At 37.3% G+C, this 26,556-nt stretch overlaps 1 protein-coding gene across 1 annotated transcript in view; it reads left to right on the forward strand.

Annotated features, from left to right (window-relative positions):
* Positions 1 to 3,068: 3,068 nt before the first annotated feature.
* The window catches only part of Armh4 (armadillo like helical domain containing 4), a 106,147-nt gene continuing 82,659 nt past the window's right edge, over positions 3,069 to 26,556 (forward strand). The window contains exons 1-3 of the mRNA XM_076848359.2: positions 3,069 to 4,413; positions 8,596 to 8,832; positions 10,692 to 10,895. Of these exons, the coding sequence (XP_076704474.2) occupies positions 3,069 to 4,413; positions 8,596 to 8,832; positions 10,692 to 10,895 (1,786 nt within the window). The remainder of the gene's footprint in view (positions 4,414 to 8,595; positions 8,833 to 10,691; positions 10,896 to 26,556) is intronic.

Below are 26,556 nucleotides of genomic sequence, written 5' to 3' on the forward strand. Positions count from 1 at the left end.
TATTATTTAGCTGTCAATGGATCTTTATTTTATTTATTTATATGCCATGTTGAGAATTGAACCCAGTGTCTCACACATGCTAGGCAAGTGCTCTACCACTGAGCCACAACCCCAGCCCCCTTTTCAGGTTTTTATACAGAATCCCAGGATCATTTGAACAAACTTTTAGGCCACACCTGTGATCTTTTGGGATGTTTAGCAAGATTCTATTGAATGAGCAAAGTATTTGTTCAGAAACAAAAAGATGTCTCAATAGAGCTAAAATTAACTAGAGAGATTTTTTTTTTTTTTTTTGGTAATGGGATTGAACTATGGGCACTTTACCACTTATTTGCATCCCAAGGCCTTTGTATTTTTTATTTTGAGACAGGACCCACTAAGTTGCTGAGGCTTTTGCTAAGTCACCCAGGCTGGTCTTGAACTTGCTATCTTCCTATTCAGCCTCCCAAGTAGCTGGGATTATAGGTGTGCGTCACTGCACCGGATTGAAACGGACTGTGCAGTTCCATAGTTCAACTTGTCTGTACAGACATTCAAAGGTGTAGTTTCCTTTGCTGTGAACACACATGCTTCACAGCTCTCTCAAATGTTTTCCTTTTAAGGAAGAAAAGTAAAGGCAGTGCGCCAAACACTACAGAGATCTGTTACCTGACTATGAACTGAGATGCCTTCTGGCTCATCTAAAATATACTGACTTGCCTTGGCACATGCTATTCCTTCTTTCTCAATTATTTTTTCCCATATTTTTTCCTTTTAAAATGATACTAGCACCGGGCTTCGGGGTACATGTCTGTAATCGTAGCAGTTTGGGAGGCTGAGGCACAGGGATTGAAGTTCGAGGCCAACCTCAGCAACTTAGAGAAATCCTAAGCAACTTGTGAGACCCTATTTCAAAATAAAAAAAAATACAAAGGGCTGGGAATGTGATTCAGTGGTTAAAAAAAAAATCCTCTGGGTTCAATCCCCTTGCCAAAAAAAATCCTAGCTACCTGTATATAAAGTAAAATTGTTTCAAACCCCTATTCTATCTCTGGAGAAACAGCATCCTTCTCACCACCTCTGGATTCTGTTTCTCCTAGTCACCTCTGGCTTCAATTTTCTTTTATTGTTGACTTCATGATCCTTGATCAGCTTTTCCTTTTATTTCATGTGGCGCCATGACAACTCATGACACCATTCTTTTCCCATATTTCCCCCAAACACTGGATTCAAGATTTCTGTGTGGCAAACTATCCCCAAATTTAGTGGCATAAGCAACAACTCTTTATCCTTTCATACCATTTCTGGGCATTAGGAATTTGAGAATAGCGTAGCTGGGTGGTTCTGGCTAAAGATCTCTCAAGAAAGCTTGTTGGTGCCAGAAGACCCGGGCTCCCAGATGGCTATTCAGGTGGTTGCGGAAGCTCAGCTCTGAATTCATGGATTCCTTTTTTCTCATATATATATAAAAAATTCAGCCTTCTTTTTGGTCTTTGCTGTCTAGATCATGCCCTGAGCACTTGACCTTTTTTCTGTCTTAAAAGGACCTTTCAAACTAAACGGGGATAACGTGCGAAAGCTTTGAAATCCTAAAGGGGATAAGGCCCATGAAAATGTGAATGTCTTTCACAAGTGCACATCATGAGCTTAACTTAGAGAGTTTAATGATTAGACATGAAAGAAAGGAAAGTGTAGCTTTTGTAAAGACAAGGTTTTTACTTCAGAATTTCAATCCTTAGGTTTACTTTTCTAGAAAACCTGCAGTATCTTTGAGTTTTTTTTCTTTTTCTTTTTTCTTTTTTGTCATGCTGGGGGATCAACATTTGAGAATTTTCCAATGATGGGAAGAGAAGGGGCCCTACTCAGCAAAAATAGATGACAAGAATGAGAACCCTTGGTTTTGGGGGGAAATTAGCAGTTTCAAGATAGTTTTAGTTGTAGCAAGAATATGAATAGTTTATTTGAAAGAATACAGTAAATCTTGCAGATATGGTTATTCAGTAAGATGGCTAATTTTAAAATGTATTTTTTTTCTAAAAATACATTTATTTACCTTGCTTATTTATTGTATTTTTTTTCTACCTTACAAATTTTGAAATATGAAGTTTTTGCTATAATTTTTATAGTTGTTTCAGAGAGCAAGAAGTGATTTAGCATTTTAAGGGTATTTTAATTGAAAATCATCTAATTGTTTCTTTAAATTCTTGAAAGCAACTAATATCCAGCTTTTTATGATGATATTTTACAGGTTTTAAAACATACTTGTCTTAGCCCATTTGTACTGCTGTAACAAAATACCATAAGCTGGGGAGCTTATATTCAATTCCCAGCATCAAAACAAAACTCCAAGCCCCAAACTGATTTCTCATAGTTCGGGAGGCTGTGAAGTTCAAGATCAAAGCACCAGCAGGTTTGTTTTCTAGGTAGAGGGACTGGCCCATTGAAGGTACCTTTTCATGTGTTGTCACATGAGGGAAGAGATGAGAGGGTGACTGGAGACTCTTTTGTAATGGCACCAGGGCCATTCGTCTGGACTGCCTTCATGATCTTAGGACTTCCCAAAGATGATTAGATTTCACCATATTAATTTTGGGGTGGGAGACACAAACATTCCAACAATGGCAACACTTAAAAAGTTCTATGAATGAATGTGTAACATCTACTTTATACATCCTGGACATATTGCTGTTTCTGAGTCATTTGACTACATGATTATTAGAGGATTAGGATAAGATATTGCAAATGTGACTTCAAGGGTAGTTTATTTCAAGTAGGTGTTTGAGAAACAATGAACTTAATACTTGAACTGTGTGTGCTTTTTTCTAGGGAGCTTCAAGTTAAATGAGCTACAGAATTCAGCAGGGAAAAATGAACTGGGTTATCCATGTCCCAAGGGTACAAAGAAATAGAACAGCCCTCTCTTACATACCTTCTCTGTGTGTGAAGTTAAGCATTATTTTACTTATGGTTTAAGTTAAAGGGACTTATTTACAAAATATACATGACAGTTTGATATGCTTTATTTTTCTGCAGGACTCAATTACTGGAATTGTCAACTCTACCAATTTAAGGCACATTTCTCTTTCACTATGAGCAGACCAATTGTACTGAGCATTTTTCTGGCTTTCTGTAGCCTTCTTTTTCTCAACTTTGCCACACAATGTCTGGCCTTCCCCAAAATGGAAAGAAGAGGGTTGGTACATATTCATGCAGAAGAATGGCAGCCTGAGAGGATGAACACAGATGACCTAGAAAACACCTCCATTACTCCGAAACAGACTCCTCAACTGGTGTTCTCTGAAGAAGATCAAATGGTAGTGTCAACAGGACCATCAGCAGTGCCAGTAAATGAAGTACTCTTATTTAACAAAGAAACCCATCCCACAGGAACTGGACTCCAGCAGCCTAACAGCCCTGGTCTTTCCACTGTCACTGAACCAGTGGTCCCAGCAGGTGACCAAGTGTTTGGTTCCAGCCAGCTGGAGAAAATGTCTCCTGAAAGCAGACTTTCCAAGATCATGTTAACTGTCCCTATCACTGAGACTGCTTCACTGAATACTGGCAAGAAGGAGGAACCCTTTAGCAGTACCAGCATTCAGCCCATTGCAGAAGGGACCACAGAAGCAACACCAGGTTTTGTGAAATATGTGAACCATCAACTGTTTGCAACTGAAAATCAGGATGGAGTTAGTCTTGGGGATTCACCTTCATCCCTGAAGAATGCTAAAGAAATGCTAACCACCAATCCAAGGACAGAGAAATTTGAAGCAGACATGGATCAGAGAACCACTTCTTTTCCTGGTGCTGAGTCTGGAAGCCTTCTGCTGGATGGGGAGAAGCTCCTAGAGAAGACAGCTGATCATACCCAGGCTACTGCCACCGAGCACTTGCTGGTGACTTCTGAGTATGCCCTGAGTGTTGGTTCAGAAACGGATAGCCTGCTGGGAGCCCCAGAAGTCACAGAAAGTGTCAGCAGAGCTGTTCCAGCTGCCTCTATCTTAAGTGATGAGTGGGATGATACCAAGCTGGAGAGTGTAAGCCAGATACGGACCCCAATGCTGGAAGACAATACAGACACTCAGGTGAGAATGGAGCCCTTGCAGACAGAGAGCCAGGAGGGGATGGAAGAGGGTCAGCCCTTGACAGAGGCTGCAGAAGTGTCTCCGGGTCTGCCTGAAGAGGAAACAGACATGGGGACAGCCCTGCTGATAGCGCAGGGGGAGAAGAAGTCACCCACCTTCATCGATCAAAGTTCCTTCACTCCCATAGGTCTGATGGAAGATTCCGAAGTTTTCTCTGTGCACATGTTCCAAAATATGGGAGGTTTCGAGGAATCCACCAAGGAAAACAGTGCCATGTTTTTGTCAGAGACTACTGTGTCCATCTCAGAATATGAGTCTGAGGCATATCAGCTGTTGGGAAATGCATTGAAAGGTAAAAGAAAGAAAGAAAAAGAAACAAACAAACTTTGTTTAATTTGGAAATCTTTCAATTTTTTAAAATATTTATTTATTTTTGTTGTAGTTGGACACAATGCCTTTATTTTATTTTATTTTTTGTGGTGCTGAGGATTGAACCCAGGGCCTTGCATGTGATAGGCGAGCGTTCTACTGCTGAGCCACAACCCCAGCCCTGGTTTTATTTTTAATGGCAATTTAGAAATAGATTATTAAAGTTTTAATGAATAGCTAAAGTATTCACATCAAATCAATGTGGTGGAGATTACACCAAACTATAACCCCTGCATATAGACAGACCAGGGGTCTGTAACTGGGGATAACTTTGCCCACCCCCCACCCCTACTTCCTGCCCAATGGGACATTTAGCAATGTTTGGAGACTTTTTTAGTTTTTATAACTGAGGGTTGCTACTGGCGTTTAGTGGATAGAGGTCAAAGTTGTTGCAGAAACATCCTTTAGTACAGCACCCCCACCCCACCCTCAATAAGGAGTCATTCAAGGCAATATATTCATAGCATTGAGATTGAGAAACCCTGATATAGATGGATAGTTTCCCAGCATTTTACAGTGAAATGTATAAATATACAAGAAAATGTGAAAATGTTAACTATATACTTAAATAGTGTAATAATGTAGATATTTATGTACTCATTGTTGTAACTCTGATATTTCTTACAAAAAATCTTTAGGTAAGTATTTATCTCATAGTTTTAACCATATGAGTCCTCTGACTTTATTTACCCACAAATAAATCATCCAGAAATAAGTGGGGCGCCTTGATCATCTGCTGACTTGATTCCACATTTCCTACTTTTTCTTGGCCTTTTCATCTGTGAATATGACAAGCTGACAAGCCTTATGTTTGTTTTTGATGGGCAATGTTTTTCTTTTATTATGTGTAATTAGTCAGATAATAGTGTTGGGAAGGAGAAGCTTAGCATCGAATGCATTTGCTATTTCAAATTATTTTTGAACATGTACAATGTTTTACTTGAGCCAAGTAGCTCAATTAGTGGAAAATATCAAATTTATAATGTTTCATAAAGTGTTATTGGAATTTAATTAAAATGATAGATCATTTGATAAGTGATAAAAGGAAAATTTAATTTTATTTTTCTAATTCATGTTTTTCAAGACTGAAAGAACTGGTATACTATAAGTTTTCATAGAAACTTCCAAAAAATGTCTTGTAAATAGACTTTTTAGTGATGTTAAGAAAGTTGGGTTCACATAACTATGAAGATATTAGATATGACTGAACAAGAACATTACTTTAATTATCTGTAACATGTATAAGATATTTCTGGAGCATTAAGTCAGCCCCAAATTATACATTGTGCAACTGAATCCATGATTCTTATGTACCAGTCTTGTGTTAGCTTCTGTAGATAGAGGCTAAAAAGTAAAATGGATTTGATAATTATCTGATTATTTTGGTTATTGAATATGTTCCTTGGTTATAACCACTTCACTTAACTACAACCTTTTAACAGATAACTTTTTTTTATTCCCAGAGCAGAGCATGATACTTGGCCAATTGTAGGTGTTCAATAAGCATAAGTTCAATGACTAGATAAATAGAGACCCATTCAGACTGGGATCATTAGATTTGATTGCTTATCTTGTCCAAATCAAACAGTTTTTCCGTGTTCTTTGTAGAGAGAGGAACAGTCAATTCCCTTAATTTTCTTGGTGTCTCAGAGTTAGAGAATATGAAAGTTGCTATTATACACAGCAGTAGTTATAGAATAACAAATTTTTTTTCTGTTTTCTGTAGATTTAAGTGTTTTGTTTTGTTTCTGAAGGAAATAATCCAAATGCCAATCACTTTAGGGCCCAAAGACCGTTGAAGACATTATCTTTTTCAGGGTATGCAATGATTCCTTGGTGTTTTGGACATGATTAAGAGATGAGTACTTTGGGATTATAGTCAGTCCTCAGATTCAGCTGATTCAACAGGAGATAAGGTTTAAAAAATATTATATAGTGAGTATTATATTCTTTTTTTTCTCTACAGTAAGTAGGAAGAGTGGGAGATGTTGAGAAATTCCTATTACTGTTGAAAGTTCCATTCCTATTTCTGGTTCTCTTCTTCAGCAGCTGTTGCTTGTTAAGATGCTATGCATTTTGATATTCTTGTTCTTCCATAAAACTATGAACATAGAGCCAGGCATGGTGCTACAATGCCTGTAATCCTAGTGGCTTGTGAGGCTAAGGCTGGAGGATCATGAGTTCAAAGCTGGCCTCTGCAACTTTGTGAGGCCTTAAACAACTTAGTGAGACCCTATCTCTAAATAAAATATATGAAAACATGGGCTGGGAATGTGGCTCAGTGGTTGAGTGCCCCTGGGTTCAATCTCTAGTACCCCAAACAAAAACAATAAAACAAAACAAAACAAAATGAAAAACAATTATATAGGCTTTAGATGTATTTTTTACATGTTCTCCAAAATGTTCATTATGCATTCAAAATTGAGGACTATGGGAAGAACACATGACATCATGCTATATCTCATTACCTTAATTTATTTGCTTTAAAACATTGTATGCTTTTTGGCAAAAGTCCTTCCTTTCCTTGGTGCCCATCCAATTTGGACTATTTTTTCTTTTGAATTCTAGATATTTTTACTCTTGATAGAACTGATTATGGAATAAGGGAATTGAGTTAGCTCTTATTTGAGTTTTGAATCTGCTCTTTATACCATTGTTTAAGATTTTTCCTTCTTCTCTCTTTTTCCACTAAGACTGTGCATCTCCTGACAGCCAGGAGTCATTGCCCTTTGGTATCTCCAGCACCTAGGACAATGCTCTGTTTGCCACAAGAAAAACAATAATATAGTTTTGTCAATTTAAGTAACATGTGTTCTTTGGCTACACCTATAATGTTGTTTTTTCATGTACAACTTATTGAACTTGTTAATATGCTATTTATTTAGAACAAATATTTAAGAAAGAGACAATAAGAAATTAAGACAATTAGAAATTAAGTAGATGCTAAGTAGTTGAAATCTCCAGCATAGACCCTCCCTAAGAAGATGGCAAGTCTTTGTCCTTATAGATAGTCTTTAATTATGTATTTAAGGAAAATGCAAAATTGTAACTAAGGTGGACCTGTGACAGATAATGGCTCATTCTATATCTCTGTTTCATTCCCTTTTTGAATCTAAAAGCAAATACAAATATTCTGCAGTGACCACTCCATTTCATTCCTTGGGCATAATTCACACAGTGGTTAAGAGGGCTGGCTGTGTAACCGCAGGCAGCTTCCTTAGCTTTTTCAAACTTAAGTTGTTCTGTAAATTGGGGCAATTTAGATGGTATTTATTGAATAAATAATTTTTTGATGATTGTTAAGATGCTATGCATTTTGACATTCTTGTGTTTTACAAAGATGTAATCTTTTACAAAGATTAAATCTAATTTCATCTTTGTAACAACTCTATGAGATAGATATTGTTGTTATTCTCACTTTACAGTTGAGTAAACTCAAGGTCCAGATGTTAAGTATGTGATTAGGATCACAGCTAGTAAGTGACTGAGTGACCTAGGTAAACTGACTGGCCCGTGTTTTGACCTATGTTATTACAGTTTCCAGAGAATAGTGTTATATCCACCTCCCCTTAGTACAAATGGGAGGAAAACATAAGACAATGCACACCTTGCACTTATTACTGTGTGTGTGGCTCATAATAGAAACTCAATAAACATGAGTTATTGTAATATTATTCCTTTATTTTAAAAGGCTGACTTCCCTTTCCCCTTCAGAAATGCAAATGTGAAAATTAATATACACAAATGCTTCTGAGAATTTTTTAGCATAACTTAGTTCTGTATAATTTGTTTCTTAAAAAAACAATTATGTTAATATTCCAGTGTGGCTGGGAGGGAGCACAGCTGTTGATTTTCCTGCTTTGTTTTGGATTTTATTGTAGTTTTTCACATTAATTTCTCTACCTCTTCTTTAATTGATTCACACAACTCCTGAAAGCAGCAGCAGTGACAACATTCATTCATTGGTCTTTTATTTCTGAGTTCTCCTTTGTTTTTCCAAATTATGAAATAGCTATCTGTCTCCCTGCCCCCTAATTTATTAATTACATAGTGAGCTTAAGGTATGGGAATTTAGCCTATTTTTAAATATTTCTCCCCTTTTAAGACATCATCACTCAAGAGATGACAACAGCTACTCAAGAACCAGAAGCCACTTTATCCCTGGTGACACAAGAGCAGGTGACCAGAGACAGTGAAGAGACTGAGGAAGGCAAGGAGTCCCCCCTTCTTGCCTCTGATGTACCTGGTGTTACTCAGCTGTCCAGACAATGGGAGCCTCTGGCCACTACAGTGTCAACCACAGCCATCCCTTGGTCTCCCAAAGTTACCCCTGCTGCAGAAGGTAAGTGACAAGGAACAGAATGTGGCAGCTGACTCCATCATCAGCATATATGCATACACCCCACCTGGAAAGGTGGGCGAACTTTTTTATTTGCAGAGATATGGCACAGCCTAGAATATAGAGGGCTCATTTCCAAGTAGAATCTCCTGGTGGCTTACCTATGGGTCCCTGGAAGGCTGGATCTCTTGACAACTGTCTCCTCCTTCTGCAAGGCTGCTGTTAGGAACCAGGGTGGGGAAGGTGAAAACAGCAAGGACCTGGGTGTGGCCATCACTAGCATTTGTGGACTGAAGCCAGTTTCTTAACTTCTGTAAGAACTGTTTTGTTCATTTCTCAATAGTGCCTACTTATAGGTTATTTGGTAGATTTGAAATAATGTGTACTAAGTGCTTTCTGTATAGCAGGCTCCCAAATGCGCGCGTGCGCTCTCGCTCTCTCTCTCTCTCTCTCTCTCTCTCTCTCTCTCTCTTAATATTTATTTTTTAGTTGTAGGTGGACACAGTACCTTTATTTATTTATTTTTATGTGGTGCTGAGGATTGAACCCAGGGCCTCACACGCTCTACTGCCCCTGCTCTCATCTCTTAAGGGCAATGAAGTTTTCAAATCTGGCTGATTATCAGAATCATTTGGAAATTTTAACAGTTATTTTATTTATTTATTTATTTATTTATTTATTTATTTATTTTTATGGTGCTGAGGATTGAATTCAGGGCCTTATGCATGTGAGGCAAGCATTCTATCAACTCAGCTATATACCTGGCCCAATGATTATTATTTTAAAATTGTCATTTATGGACCTCTGACTCATTATTGGTCCAAGTAAGGCTTACTTTTATGTATTTATTGCACTATTTTTAACAATGTAATAAATAATTTTAATCCTACTTCCTACTCATCCACTACCTGCAAGCAAATAAAACAAAACAAAAAAACTAAGGCTTTGACAATAATCTACATGGAACCCCGTGACTCTTTGCATCTCAACTTGTTCTTCTCCTGGCTAGTAATTGTCTTCCTGAATCTTGTTTTCATAATTGCCCCCACTCTCTCCCCTCACCCCCAATTTTATTGCATCTATATTTACTTCTATAAGTAAACATTTAAACATCTTAGAAATTATTTATTTATTTATTTTTGGTACTGGGGATTAAACCCTGAGGCACTTTACCATTAAGCTACATCCCCAGCCATTTTTTTTTTTTTTTTTTTGTGGTGCTGGGGATTGAACCCAGCCATTTTATTTTTCATTTGGAAGTAAAGTCTTGCTAAATTGCTGAGGCTGGCCCTGAACTTGTGATCCTTTTGCCACAGCTTCCTGAGTTGTTGGGATTACAGGTATGCACCACCACATCCAGCATAATTTTTAGAAAAAAAAGTTGCTTTTAAGTTTATAAGAGAAAATTGTTCTACAGATGAACTTTTGGGGCTCACAGTTTTTACTTAATATTCTGTGACTAATATCTTCTTCTTGCAGTTCTTTTCTTCAAGGATGGATAACATCCCACCATGAAAATCTATCAGTTTATTCATCCAATCGTGTATCTTAATACATTTCTGTTAAATTTTCTGCCTTTGGTAATAGATTATGCAGAATTCTGCAATAGAATAGGTGAAAGATTTAAAATTTAAAAACGAAATTTTGATTTGAGGCAATGTATTGTCCTGGATGATAAAGTGTTTGCTGTGGACAGTAGGATTTATATGAAGTGGTAGCTGGTCTAAATACCGAACTTACTGTGTGTGAGATATTGGTTTTGTTAATAATTTCTTGCTTAAAAGGTGAAAGCACATGTTTACATTTTCCATAATGCATGATGATCATCTTGTGGGTCAAGTCCTATCTCTTGTGTTTGGCAGACCTAACAGACACAGTCACCGGGCCCAGTGAGGATTTGACACTAGTTTTGGGCTCTCTGGTGACACCCCCTGGAATAATGGTGGAAGCGCCCAGCATTTTTCCAACGTTTCCTGCTTTGGAGGCATCATCTGAGAGAACAGTTCCATCTGTGAGTGGCACTAATACAGCTGCCTCATATGGCCTGGACCAACTTGAATCTGAAGGTATCCCTGCTTTGAATGGAATCTTTCTCAGGGTGGATTGAGTGAGCATCTGAGGAAATGTTTTTGAGAAAAGATTAAGTAGAAGTGTATTCAGTCTGCAGGGCAGATCAGGAGTTGGTAGACTCTGGCCTAGCCAAATCTGGACAAATCTGGCCTGTTATCTGCTTTTGTATGGTCTGTAAGCAAAGAATAGTTTAAAAAATATTTAAATGATTGAAAAAAATCAAAATAAGAAGAATATTTTGTGACATGTAAAAGTTATATAAAATTCAAATTTTGATATTCATAAATAAGTAAGGCTGTATTAGAACACAGTCAGGCTCATTTATTTATGTGTTGCCTATGCTACTTTGTATCATGGCAGCAGAATTGAGAAGTTGTTATAGAGACTAAATGGCCCAGAAAGCCCAAAACATTTACAATATAGCTCTTTACAGAACAAGTTTACAATCTCAGGTATACATCAGTGATTTACAACTGCTGTTGAACATTAGAATTACCTTGGAGGCTTTTCATAAATGTCAATGCTTGAGTCTCTCTCACAGTGATTCAGGTTAAATTGGTATAGGGTAGGATCTGGCATCAACATTTAAAAAGAGTACCTGAGAAGAATCCAATTTTTAGGCTGGATTAAGAATACTTGCTTTAAATGGAGAAGATGAATTTCCTCACTAAATATCCTTGGATGGAAATTTTATTGTCTATTTTTTTTAAAGATTAAGCGTTATTTATTTATTTATTTTTAGTTGTTGATGGACCCTTTATTTATTTATTTATATGTGGTGCTGAGAATTGGACCCAGTGCCTCACACATGCCAGGCAAGTGCTCTACCACTGAGCCACAACCCCAGCCCCTGTCTGTTGTTTTTTAACAACATTGTTATGTTGATGCTGGGTTATGCCCTCATAAGTAAGTATATTCTTGTATTAGTCAGCTTTCTATCTTTGTGATGATATTCCCAAGAAAATCCACTTAGAGAAATAAATGTTTATTTTGGCTCATGGTTTTGGAGATTTCAGTCTGACGTCTCTTGACCAAATTGCTATGGGCCTGTGATGAGGGAGAACATCATGGTGGGGAGCACATGACAGAGCAGAGCTGCTTATCTCTTGTTAGTTGTGAAGCAGAAAGAGAAAAAAGCAGGGAGGGGAGGGACACGATATACCCTTCAAGGACATGCCACAGTGACCTATTCCTCCAACTAGATCCCACCTCCTAAAGTTTCCAACACCTCCCAATAGCCCCAGCAGTTGGGGACTAGACTTTTAATTCATGAACTTTTTTTTTTTTTTTTCTTTTTTGTCTCTGGGGATTTAAACCAGGGATGCTTCTACCACTGAGCTACATCCCTGGCTGTTTTATTTTTTATTTTGAGACAGATCTCACTGAGTTGTCTAGGCTGGCCTCAAACTTGCAATCCTCTTGCCTCAGCTTTCTGAGACACTGGGGATATAGGTGTAAGCCACCATGCCCAGCAGTACATGAGACACTGGGGGACATTCCAGACCTATACTACAACAATTCTACTATTTGGAGATAGGCAGGCTTTTGATGTACTAAGACTGAGAACTTCATGCCAAATTATACTTTCCAAGACTTTGGCTTTGAGCATGAAAAAGATAGTTGGAACATAGCACATCAACCACACAAGATTAGAATTATAAACCATAGTGATGTAATTACTGTAATCAGCATTTTGATAGGTAAACAATACCTGGCTGGAGTTGTAAAATGCCCAGAGAACTGTCATATAGGTAAACTAGTTAGGTAAGCTCTAGGGCACTAAATTAACCACATGTTTGATGTAGTAATGACACATATGTATGTGTTATCTACTGTGGGAAAGGTGGCTTAGCTAGGTTTGCAGGAGACTTTGTTGCAGATTTTCAGGGTAATACTGGTAATGTGCTCACAGAGAAATATGACATTTTAAGAAAAGCGTGGAGAATTCCACTGTAGAATACTCAGTTAAGAAATGGACCAAAACAGGCTCAGAGGCTAAAGACTCTTGCACTCCGCATGAAGATAAATACCATCTGACTTTGATTTTAGTGTGTCATATATCTGTCTGCTCTCCTTGATGCCATCTGGAAAAAGCAGGTTTCCTCAAATTAACCTGAGTTAAAGATGACAGCTCTAGTTGGCAGAGCTCATTAAATCACAGGGAAAAATTATATTTGTGAATAATCTATACTTGTGAAACTGCAGTGATTTTCTAAATTTAGTAGATGATGGCAGTTGTATTGAAATATGTTAGAATTTTCCTGATGTGCCTAAGATGTCCTGGGGCTTTAGTTCTTTTCTTCTACACAGTTCCATTTCAACTTCTTTTTGAGAACATATTTTGTCAGTTTTTGATCTAAATTATGATCCTTGTCAAGGCTTCTGAAAGACATTTTTGGTTAAAAGTTATTCTTCCTGCTACATTGTGGGGCTTAACGTTTGGAAAAAGCACATAATTTTCTCTAAATGGTGTACAGGGTGTGTAATTTATGTTTAATTAGTCTGTATTAATATTATCACAATTAATTTATGCTGGTGAATCTAATGGTTGGAAAGCTGAAGAGAGTGCACTTATTTAAACAGATAACCCTACTGTACACTGGTATTTTTTTCACTTAGTCCAGGGTTATAAATACAGTTTGAGGTGTTGACTGCTTGAAACATTTATTTTTTGCTGTACTTGGAATTAAACCCAGGACCTCATGCAAGCTAGGCAAGCAGTGTACCACTGAGCCACATCCTCAGCCCCAAGGGGCTTAAGCATTTTAATCTACTGTAGGATTATATCCAGAGGAAGAGAGTTTATTTTTATCCAGAACAAAATATTACTTATGTCAAGTTATCTTTAGTTGCCTTTCAAGTTTTAATCTCTGTGATGTGTTGACAAAGGACATAGAAGTCTTTCATTTAAGATGTGTGTTTTATTATGTCATTAATCTCTTTATATGTTATCTTAATGTCTTCCTTCCCACTAGGGGGCAGGAAGTATTCTTTCTCAATGGGATATGGAAGGGAACATACCCTTGTTAGATACCAGACACCCATGGACAGAGAACCTTTGTGGAAATTTCTGAATCCACTGTCCTGTTTATCCTCTAGATAAAATTAACAGTCCAAATCAGTCTAAAAATTATAACTACTTGCTGCCCTGTCTTCTTTCCATCTCTCCAACATGATGACTGATTAATTTCCCAAGGCTGCCATAACAAAGTGCACAAACAAGATGGTTTAAAATAAAAGAAATTGCTGGGCATGTTAGTGCACACCTGTAATCCCAGCGGCTTGGGAGGCTGAGGCAGGAGGATTGAGAGTTTCAAAGACAGTCTCAGCAATGGCAAGGCATTAAGCAACTCAGTGAGACCCTGTCTCTAAATAAAATTAAAAATAGGGCTGGGGATGTGGATCAGTGGTTGAGTGTCCCCGAGTTCAATCCCTAGTAATGTGCCCTCCTGCAATAAAAAAAAAATTAAAAATTACAGAAATTTATTCTTGAGCAGGTCTGAAGACTGGAGACTCCTGAATCTAGGGATAGGCAGGGCTATGCTCCCTCCAAAACCTCTAGGGTTGGATATGCCCTTGTCTCTTCTAGCTTCTGGCAGCTCCAGATGTTCCATATCTTGTGTCAGCATAACCCTGTCTCTTTCCACAGCCATCTTCTCTCTGGGTCTGTGTTCCAGTTTCCCTAGTTTTTATAAGAACATCAGTCATTGGATTACTGTCCACCCTAATGACCTTATCTTAACTTGATTACATCTGCCAAGACCCTGTTTTCAAATAAGGTCAGTTCACAGCTATTACTAGTTAGGACTTGAGCACATCTTTTTTGGGGTGCAATTCAACACATAACAGGGTTCCAAAGAGTTTGCCAGCTGTTTTTGAAGGTAGATGTGCTCTGCCTTTGGAACACCCACCTGAGTGCTGCGAATTGGTAGAGTGGGAGAGGTTTGGGTGTGTTTTACATTTATTAGTCACTGAAGACAGCCTCTGCAAGTATGTGTCACCTTGTGCATATTTCATCACGTTTTTTACCTTGTCAGCAAAAATGTAGTTTGATTTTTGAAGGGATAATGGTTTATTTTTCACCTTGCCTGAAACATGAATAAATGTTTTCAAGACAATGGAAAATGCATTCTACTAGGTCTGTATTAATCATTTTTGAAATACAAACATGTCATCAGTGCTCTATTTTTTTATTCAAAATGGGGTAATGACAAATTTTATACATGTATTTATTTATTTGTTTATAAACGAATTAACTGACTTTTAGGCATAATCTCTCTATAAGTTGATTTCCTTCTCTTGTTGAATTTCCTTCTCTTGTCATTCTCTGGACAAAATGCCAATTTAAAATTTCAGATTACTTTTCTTTTGGGTACCAGGGATTGAACTCAGGGGCACTGGACCACTGAGCCACAACTCCAGCCCTATTTTGTATTTTTATGTAGAGGCAGTCTCACTGAGTTGCTTAGTGCTTCGCTTTTGCTAAGACTGGCTTTGAACTTGCCATTCTACTGCCTTAGCCTCCGGAGCTGCTGGGATTACAGGCTGGCACCAGTGCACCAGGCATTAGATTACTTTTGAAACATAGTTGGAACACACTTTCTTCTTCTTTTTTTTTTTTTGTTAACTGTCTATAAAATATTTTAATACTAATATCAAGTGGAATAAGGCTTAACAATATCTCTTGTTTAAAGAAGTTTCACTTTCTGTGTATTAGAAATCCAACAGAGATTATCTATTTGTTCTGTTTTTTTTTTTGTATACTCCCAAGGAAGATGGAAATTCATCTGTGCTATAAAATTTTAACAATAATCCTATAGGAAAAAGGATTTCAGGGTTCAGGGATGTAGCTTAGTGGCAGAATGCTTGCCCAGCATGCATAGGTCCCTGGGTTTGAATCTCAGCACAGCAAAAAGCAAAGCAAAATAGAACAAAATAGTCCCCCAAACTCCAAACCAAAAAACCCAAACAATTCAATATTTAGAAAAATCGAATGGGGATCTATTTGCACCAGGTAGTAGGTTTCTAAGAATGTGGGGGAGATAGGAGTACAAACAGAAATTTCTCAGTTTTGTGCTTAAGTCTTTGATCCTCCCCCTCACCCCTATCTTAATATCTGGAAAGGGAAAACCACTTGGTGCTCGCCATGGTGCTGAAAAAATATACAGGAAGATGAATTTGATTGTACTCTCTCAGGATGACTCTGGTTTGTTTATTGTTCTGTTACAAGAGAAGAGGAAATGTGAGTGTTTCAGAAACCATGACTCCTTGATCTGATTGGTTCTATTTACTATCTTTCTGTGAGTATAAGTGTTGGGTGTTGAGGCCCATGTGATTATCCCAAACTACTCCCATTCCCTCCCCTGTTTCAAAAGTCCCATTTATTACAGACTGATACTAGTTGACTCATACTTACTGGGAGATTAATTATTTTTTATATATGAAGAGATTTAATTCTTGGAATCAGAGAAGCCATAGTTAACTTTAAGAAATGCCTTTTAAGTAAATATAAGATCAAATATATTCTTGAATTGTGTTTTTTTCTTTTCTGACCATTTTTTTTCTTGCCTTTAGCAAACTGTTTTGGCTGTCTTTATATTTAGGTTTTAAAAGAGTATGTTTTTGACACTTTTTCCATCCAGGCAACATAGGTGGGGCAGAAAACCATCATTATTCTGTCACTCATTGTTTAATCTGCTTCAGTAACATTCATTTTCCTTTCTTCATGTGTATATGTGTGCATGTACATTCATGGTTGGCTGGCTCCAAAGCACATCATAGTGGAAGGGTGTGGCAGAGTAAAGCTGTTCAGCTCATGGCAGCCAGGAAGGAGAGAGAAAAAGAGAGGGAGAGGGAGAGAGAGAGGAGTCAGGGACAATATATAATCCCCAAATCTACCTCACCAACCATGCCCACCTGCCTACAATTTTCACCTCCACTAATATACGTTCAGATTATGAATCCATCAAATAAATGACTTAATCTCCCCAATGAGGTTGAAGCCCTCATGATCCAGTCATTTCCTAAAAAACTTACCTCTGGACATTGCTGCAGTGGGTACCAAGTCTTAAAGGATGTGAGCCTTTGGGGGACATACTAGATCCAAATCATAACAGCTCTGGTGAACAAATAAAGGTGACCTCTTTCCTTCCTTATCTGGGGGATCTCCATTCTGTCTCTTTCTTTCTTCCTACTGATAACTTAGGAATTTCAGCAGAAAGTCATATTGACAACTGTGCTTTCATTCATTTGACTGAAATAGTATTTTTGGCAGCGTGGTGGCCTTCAATTGGTAATGAAGTCAATAGGCTGTGTTTTTCTTTTATTGGTTAAGAAGAAACCAGTTGGGAGAGGCTTTTTTTTTTTTTTTTTTTTGGTACTGGGAAATTGATCCCAGGGGTGCTTGACCACTGAGCCACATCTCCAGCCTTTTTATTTTTTATTTTGAGACAGGGTCTTCCTAAGTTGCTCAAGCCCTCGATAATTGCTGAGGTTGGCTTTGAATTTGTGATCCTCCTATCTCAGCCTCCCAAGCTGCTGGAATTACAGGTGTGTACCACTGTGCCCAGCTACGGAGATGCATTCTTTAAGTGGCACGAAGAAGTTTCTGCAATATTTTCTGTAAAACTCTGGTGAAAAAACTAAAGAGCCCATGTAATTTTATGAGAGAATCTGCTCTTCATCCACACTGTAATTCACACATTTTTTTTTGTCTTCTCAATAAGTATTCATTTTCAGAGTATTTTTCTGTTATTTTATCAGTCCTCATGGGACTTTTCAACTTAGAGGGAAGCTAGAAAGAATGAGTGAGTGAAAGGGGATTTCAAAATTCCATCTTTTTGAGAGAGAGAGAGAGAGAGAGAGAATTTTTTAATATTTATTTTTTAGTTTTTGGCGGAATCAACATCTTTGTTTGTATGTGGTGCTGAGGATCGAACCTGGGCCGCACGTGTGCCAGGCGAGCGCGCTACCGCTTGAGCCACATCCCCAGCCCCTCAAAATTCCATTTTGAGGCTATATTTATTTATTTATTTTAATATTTATTTTTTAGTTGTAGTTGGACACAATACTTTTATTTTATTTTATTTTTATATGGTGCTGAGGATCGAACCCAGGGCCTTGCACATGCTAGGCGAATGCTCTACCGCTGAGCCACAACCCCATCCCCTTGAGGCTCTATTTATAAAGCCAAGTTTATGAGATTTACTTTGGTGGCTGCGATGTGTATTCAATGTTGAAATCCATGTACTTTTTGTGATAAACTTGCACTGTTCCTTGTTCCTTTTGATTCTGTTGTGTGAGGTTAAGAGTGTTTAATTATGTTGAGAATGGGCACAAGTTTTGACTTTGTTCTTGAAAAAGCTTTGCTTTCTGATTTATTTATTTATTTATTTTTGGTGCTGGGGATTGAACCCAGGGCCTTGGGCATGTGAAGCAAACACTGAACCAACTGAGCTATAATCCCCAGCCTTCTGGTTTACTTCTGTTTCAATTACAGAACCCCTTAAATAATATACAAGTGGAGAAAATGTGGAAAGAGTATAGTGGAATATAGTCTTTGATTTTAATGTTGATTTATATTCTGACATACCCCACCTCCAGATGTCTGTTTTGGTGGGAATAATGGGGATTAAATTTTAAAAGTTGATAACTCTGTTAACATGGAAACACAAAACACTTAATACTTATTGTCCAATATGTTAGGAAGGGATGAGATATTTTTTCTTGTTTTCATCTATGCATGATTTTCAAGTGACACATATGACCAACTATGAAACAGAAAATTGCTGGTGATTTTGGTTATTGACTGGTTTGTTCGATGACACTTGATTGTTTTGTCTGACATTGTTGTGCTCTCTTTCGCATTTATGACGGAGCTTCATCTTTAGGCACCTGTGTGCTCTGTAGGTTAGTTGGTTCAGTTGATTCCTTAGCACTCAGGGTGCTCATCACATTTGCTAAAAATATTCACAGGGCCAGCAGTGTTTCAAAAATATTTAAAATCAAGATTGTGATGTATTGCCATAAAGCTGTGTTCACAAATTCTGCTCTTGAAGCAAGACAACTGACATTCACTGATTTTTTTCTGGCAACCTTTCTTAGCATAGCATAGGGAATTCAATTATTGGTAGCATCACAATTAAGTGAACATTGCTGTAGAGTTGTCTCCTTTTTTTTTTTTCTTGGTGCCTTTCTAGCCCTGCTCAGTACTGCTCAGTAAAGTCACCTTTAAACCCTCATAAAATTCTACATAATGGCTCACGATGACAAAAGGATTTAGCTTTGCATATATTCTATGTTTATATTTATTCATTCTTGGGTGCACTTACCAAGTATTTGGTGGTTAGAATAATGCCAAGAATAATTGGGAGTGGATCTTGGCTTTAGGAATTACAGGTTTTATTTTTTTTTCATTTTCATTTTATTTTATTTTTTTAAGAGAGAGAGAGGTAGAGAGAGGCAGAGAGAGAGAGAATTTTTTAAAATATTTATTTATTTTTTTTAGTTATCAGCGGGCACAACATCTTTGTTTGTATGTGGTGCTGAGGATTGAACCTGGGCTGCACGCATGCCAGGCGAGCGCGCTACCGCTTGGGCCACATCCCCAGCCCTGAATTACAGGTTTTAGAAGAGGTAAGATAGATTCATAAATAAAAATGCAAGGTGGAAGGCAAAAGTATTATGAAAAAGCACATAAAGAGGACATTTAGAGCTGGGAGAGAGACTTGAGCTCCAGCTTAGAGAAACACAGAGTAGATGTATCTGCTTGGGCACGTGTGTGTAAGTATTTGTCAGGGGTGTTTCTATAGGTAAATTTGTATGTGTGTGTGTATCTTTATCTATAGATACATATTCATCACTTATTGATATTTATAGAAGAATAAATGGTGACAAAAATAAGAAAAAATTCTAAAAGATGGTGATTGGATAACACCTACACCACACTAGTGATGGATTATTTTATAGACATATAATCAAGCAAGTTTTTCTAATTTATCTGGTTGCTTATATTAATTATTCTTTTTAAGGAGGGGTACCAGGGATTGAACTCAGAGGCACTCTATCACTGGGCCACCTCCCAGCCTGAGGCTGGCTTTGAACTCGTGATCCTTCTTTCTCAGTCTCTGAAGCTGCTGGGATTACAGGTGTGCGCCACTGCACCTGGCTAAATGAATTATTAAAAAAATTTTTTTTTTAGTTGTATAGACACAATACCTTTGTTTATTTTATTTATTTTCATGTGGTGCTGGGGATCGAACCCAGTGCCTCACATGCTGGGCAAGTGCTCTACCACTGAGCTACAACCCCAGCCCAATGAATTATTTTTTTTTTCAATGAGTTATTCTTGAAGAATAGCTTTTAATATCAGGAACAACTGCTTTTCAGTGTAGAAGAGGCAACCAGGTGCTCAGCCTCAGGTTAACAGAGCTCTGATGTATAAGAAACCATACTGTTTCTCTGGAGAGGGTTGTTCAGATCCCAGGCAAAAGCATTAGTTCCAAATGACTAATCTAAGCTCTTACTCAAGGGTTGAGAGTCCCTGTGGGGACAGTTCGAAGCAGGGCTTTCTGCATGTGGTGATTTTTGTGCAGTTGTTGAAGCAAATATGTAGCTTAGAAGTATAAAATGGATTGCAGAGATTTTGAAAGTATTTTATGTTTGAAGAAAAATAAGCATTTTTCAAGGCATGATTGTTTTCAATATAAGGATAAACATATGTAAATATTCTTTTACTGGTGAAAACATGAGAATTTTATTGCTTTGGAGTACAATTATATGTCTAAAAAGGTATAAAATAAGGCAAGGAGGTATCAGTTGCACTGTGTTTGACTATATTCACCAGGAACAAATTTCTCTCTGATCTTGGAGCTAGCTAACAAGCTACTGGCTCCTGGGTCCTGATCTGTTCTGTGCTCTCTCTGAGAATGTTTTTTTTTTTTTTTTTTTTTTTTTTGTCCTCTAGTCCCAAAGCACTGGGCCAATTTTTTAGGCAACTTGCCAGGTTTTCTGGCATCTTAGCTCTTGGCTCAATTCGTGTATGGAAGGTAATTTCTTATTTTTTCCTCATCACACAGAAAAGGAAGACCAAGATGTAAATTTCTCCCAGTGTCCACCACCAAGTAGCAGATGCCCATTCCTCTGTACATACTGTCTGTCCTCTTTCCAGATTGGACACACCTTTAATCTCTAGGCAAGTGAGCATCTGCCGACTGCCATGATTAACACCACATAAATCCCACCCTTCAGAGGAAGTTCCTGTGTTATCAATCACAATCTACTAGTAATTCCATAGCATTTTCCTGTTAGAAGCCTGATTTATTTCTAATCAGTATAACACTGTTCTCACCACACAAGAAATATATCTATAATAATGGGTCATTCTGTCGTGTTCTATAGCAGATAGTACTCAGAGCTATGATGTTCCATAAACAAAGGTCAATGAGTTAAAATTAGGAGAACCAGAATGAGAAAGAAGCAGTCCAGCTCAAACTTCTCTATGAAGCTCTCAGACCACCCATCATGCAGTACGAGCGGGAAATAACTCTGCTTTTGGTCTCAAGTGAATATTGACTCAATCATTTAGCATCTTTAGACCTTATTTTTTTCCACCTGTAAAGCAGATTGATTGATGTTTCTATCTCTTGGCTTATTGTGAGGATTTAATGAGATCTTGCATATAATGTTCTTAGCACAGTTTTTTAAAAAATTAATTAATTAGTTCCAATTTGTTATACATGACAGCAGAATACATTTCAGTTCATGGCACACAAATGGAGCACAATTTTGCATTTCCCTGGTTGTACACAAAGTAGAGTCATACCTTTCTTGTCTTCATACACGTATCTAGGGTAATGATGTCCATCTCATTCCACCATCTTTCCTACCCCATATCCTCTCCTTTCCCCTCTTTGCCCTATCCAAAGTTCCTCCATTTCTCCCATCTTAGCAGTTTTTGATATGGAGTAAATAGATAATGTGACTTGGTTTTATGATTGCTGACTCCATTTCCTTAATATTATACATCATTTATCATGTGCTACTAGGTATTGATTGTTGTAATGAAATACATCCTCTCCATGCAACCATGGGCCAGAGGCTGGGTAGATAATGTTAGCAAGCAAGGAGGAAGGTGCAGAAGACAGTAAGGGTACTGCCCGAGAGAGCTCATGCCCCTTCTGAGCCAGACAGATTCTGATTGTATTGTTGCCAGGAGGAGAATCTGGGCTCAGTGATTCCAGGCCTCTGAGTCTTTCCAAGATAAGCTGAGCCTTCTGATTTTCATGTAGAATATTTTGATATTTTTAAAAGTATTGTGAATCAGTTCCAGAGTTTATCTATTCTATTTTATTTTTATTACTCTGCACACCCCAAATGAACCTGCCTTCCCAGACATTGACCATCAATTTGTAACCTCTTAACTGTATTCTCTACAACTTGCTGAAGAACAGGATTGGATCTTTCTTCTTAGTCATGTGCACCTTGGCCTCTTGGTGCGAGGTGTTGGGTAAATGATGATCGATGGTTAAGTGCCTGGTTTTACAATCATAGTCTCGTTTAATTGATGTGCCTTCTGCTTGCCTTGCCTTGCTTGTTGTTAAATTTAGTGTTTTTGTGGGCCTGAAATTGAGTACTTTTTATATGAATGAAGCAGCTGTTCTCAATCACAACTACTAGTAATTCCATAACATTTTGCTTCGGTTTCTTGGGAAATATTGAAGGGTTCTATTTCCTTCCTTCCTTCCTTCCTTCCTTCCTTCCTTCCTTCCTGATTGAAGCCAGGGGTTCTCAACCACTGAGCAACGTCCTTGGCCCTTTTAATATTTTATTTAGGGTCTTGTTGAGTTACTTAGGGCCTCACTGAGTTGCTGAGCTGGCTTTGAACTTGTGATCTTCCTGCCTCAGCCTCCTGAGCCACTAGGATTCCAGATTTGCATCACCATGCCTGGCCTCTATATTATTTCGTTTATTTCTTATAGAAATCCATACTGACATCTGCACTCAGTTAGGTAAGAGGAACTCAGTAAACTTAAGTATGCTTTAGACCCACCTTGGGAAGCTAGAGTGGGAGGGAGGGAAAGAAAGGAAAAGTAGGTTAAGGGAGATCTTTCTCTGAAAGTGTCATGGGAGTGAGGATCTGGGCATGCTGATCTCAGTGACTCAGGGTGCTGAAGGGCAGGAGGATCGTACACTCCAGGCCAGCTAGGCAATTTAGACCTTGTCTTAATATAAAAAAGGGCTGGGGGTATATAGCTCAGTAGAGTGTTTGTCTGGCATGCCTAGTGCTTGCCCTGGGTTGGATCCTTAGCAGAAAAAAAAAAAAAAAAACACACACACAAAAAACAAAACAACAACAACAAATGAAAAAGAAAAATAAAAGTTATAGAAGCGAATTTTGTACAAGGGACATTCCCCCTGAAGTCATTAGGCCACTATGACAAAAACATGTAGGTGGGTTTTTCTTTTTTCCCTTTAAAAGTTGATATACTCATTTGAAACATTTATGTAATTTAAATTAATAAAATTGTATTTGAGACCTATAAAGTCATTAATGCTTATTTTGGAGAGGAAGATAATTAAAATACTGTTGAGTTTATTTTTGTTTAATCAATGTATCAAGTGGTTATTTCAGGCAAGGCACAATGCTTGGTCATGAGGGGTGGGTACAAAGATGAATAAGATCAAATCTCTCTCTTGATCTGGGGATGTGGCTCAAGCGGTAGCGCGCTCGCCTGGCATGCGTATGGCCTGGGTTCGATCCTCAGCACCACATACCAACAAAGATGTTGTGTCTGCTGAGAACTAAAAAATAAATAAATAAATAAATATTAAAAATTCTCTCTCTCTTTCTCTCTCTCTCTTAAAAAAAAAAAAAAAAAAAAAAAAAAAAGGCCAAATCTCTGCTTTCAAGGAGTTAAAGGCACACAGGCATGATAAAAAAACCATATATTTCCAAAAATTAAACCTCAGTTTGGTTAAGTCAAGTCACGTTTTACATGAAGGGAAAATCTACTTTTATACGTATTTTTGCAAAATCAATAATCAACCTAACCAATCTACAATTTATCTTTTGAGGGTATGTGGGTTTTTATATACAAGCTTCGCATGTTTGCTTAAAGCAGATGTTCCTTTAGGGCTACTAAATTGCTGAAAAGAAGGGTTTTATTTCAGATATCTCAGAATTTATAGATGTAATATTAATATAGCTCTTAATTTCTCTGTATAGTACCCTTGAGAGATAGAATAGTATTGCCCTAGTCTCATTTTCCAGAGGGAAATATTTCAGCAGCTGTTATCTGAATCGAAAGTGAATTGTTTAATGAGCAGGAATTAGACTCTAGCTTATTATTGCTGGAGGACTCTATCTATTAGGATAACTCAGTTTAATTAGGGGAAGGATTTATAGAAGATAATGGAGAACATGCAATTATATGAGGTCAAGGGGATTAGGTAGTGAGCAGGAAATGTGAGTGTAGTTGTGTGTGGACTGTGACTCTTAGCTTGTTACCCAGATAGAGAGATGACATTATCAAGAGCAAGATACTCATATAAAAGAAGGCAATGTTAAATGAAATAAGAAAATATTCTAATATCTATCTGAATCTAGTACATTTTACAACTGATATTTGAAGCAGACGGATGCTCTTGCCTTAAACCATTTTATTTTGTCATTTATGTGTGTTTTCAATATTGTTAAAAGCTAGATTTGAGGACATTTTAAATTATTATATTTTATATTACAGTTACTGGGAAGTTTGAACTTTAGAAAAATTTTTCAGAAAATGGCATAGATTTATATGGGAGATTTAAAAATTATGGTGATAAATATTTAAGAGAGAACTGAAGAAACTAACATAAATGTTTGAAGAAGGTTATATTTAATGAATAATATAATTTGAGATTTTATCTAATTTTAAAAGGCTCCTGGTTATAGTTGCTCTTATGAATATTTGAAATTGGAAAATTTGAAAAGCAAATAAAACTCTTATTCAACTTGTTGGACTTACTTCAAATGAATATAATAGAGATACTTTTGAAAAGTACATTATCTGAGGGCTGGGTAAGTGCTCAGTGATAGAGTTCTTGCCTAGCATGTACAAGGCCTGGGTTCAATCCCTAGCACCATCAAAAAACCAAAATGAAACAAAAAGGAAACAACAACAACAACAAAAAGGTACATAATTTAAATTTCAACTTCAGACAGAAAATTCTGTTGGACTGTAACATAGCAAATAACCAGATCTTGGGTAAAAGATGCATTAATGCATAGATGAAATTACAAGTAGTGAGAAAAGATGTATTAATGCATAGATGTACTTGTTAGCTTAGTTTTGGGGAGGAAAAATATAAAATCTCCAGAAAAAAAGCATGCCCAATGAAGATCCATAGGTTTTCCACAGATTAAAATCAAGCAACTGTGAAATCTGTAATAAAAAGTCAACAAATTAATAAGGAAACAAACCCCACAACTGAGAGTCAGCGAAATGACAAATGATCCGTTGGCCTTTTGTACCCAGGACCTTAGATACTAAAATTACCAGACATAGAATATGAAATAACCTTATGAAAAAGGTCTCAAGAAACGAAAAATGAAATCATAAACATGAACAAGTAATAAGAGATTTTAAAAAAATGACCCAGAAGATTTTAAATAATAAACAAATAAGACATTTAGAAATATAAACATAAGTGCTGAAAACAAAAACTTAAATGATGAGTTAAATACAACAGAAAAAGAGAATTAATGAACTGGAGGATCAATTTGAAGACATTATGGAGAATGCAGCATAGAGACAAGCTCAATATGAAAGGAAAGCTATGTGGAGAACAGAGTGAGAACTCACCTGTGTGCCTCATCAAGGTCCCAGTGTGAGAAGGAACAAAGGACAGAAGAGAGAGAAGATGTGTTGTGCTAAAGACTGAACGTTTTTCCAGAACTGAAACAAAACAGAAACTCATGGACACAGGAAGCACAACATGTACCACCCCAGAGAAATAAATAGTCAGAAATGCAAAAACAAGTCCTCAAAGGATGTACAGCAACATTATTGGAAAAAGTGAAAACTTGGAAATACTCTCAATATCCATCACCAGTAGAATGGATAGATAAAGTAGTGGTATGTTAATACAATGAAATACTCTATGCCATTCAGGAATGAATGAAAGATTGCTGCATGAAACAATGTGGGTGACTCTCATAGTGAAAGAAGCTAGACATGAAGAAACATATACTGTATGGTTCCATTTATGTAAATTTCAAACACTGGGAAATCTAATCTATGGCATTAGAAGTCAGGATAATGGTTACATTTGGAAAAGCAAGGGAAGTAGGAAGGGGGCTTCTGGGACAATGGGATGTTTCTTTTAAAATCTGGATGGTGGATGTATTCATCTGTTCACTTTGTAGTAGTTAATTAAGCTATACACTTGTGATTTGTTAACTTTTAATTTATATTTTATATGCCAATAAAAAAAATTAAGCTGGGTGTGATGGTGCACACCTATGATCCCAGCAACTTGGGAGGTTGAGACATGAGGATTACAAATTCAAGGCCAGCCTGGACTACTTAAAATAATCCAAATTCAAGTATTCTAAAAACATTTTTAATGACTGGTAAGATAGTGATTAAATTTAGTTTTAAATATGCATGGGAAAAA

This window comes from Callospermophilus lateralis, chromosome 3, assembly GCF_048772815.1.
Source record: "Callospermophilus lateralis isolate mCalLat2 chromosome 3, mCalLat2.hap1, whole genome shotgun sequence".
Lineage (NCBI taxonomy): Eukaryota > Metazoa > Chordata > Mammalia > Rodentia > Sciuridae > Callospermophilus > Callospermophilus lateralis.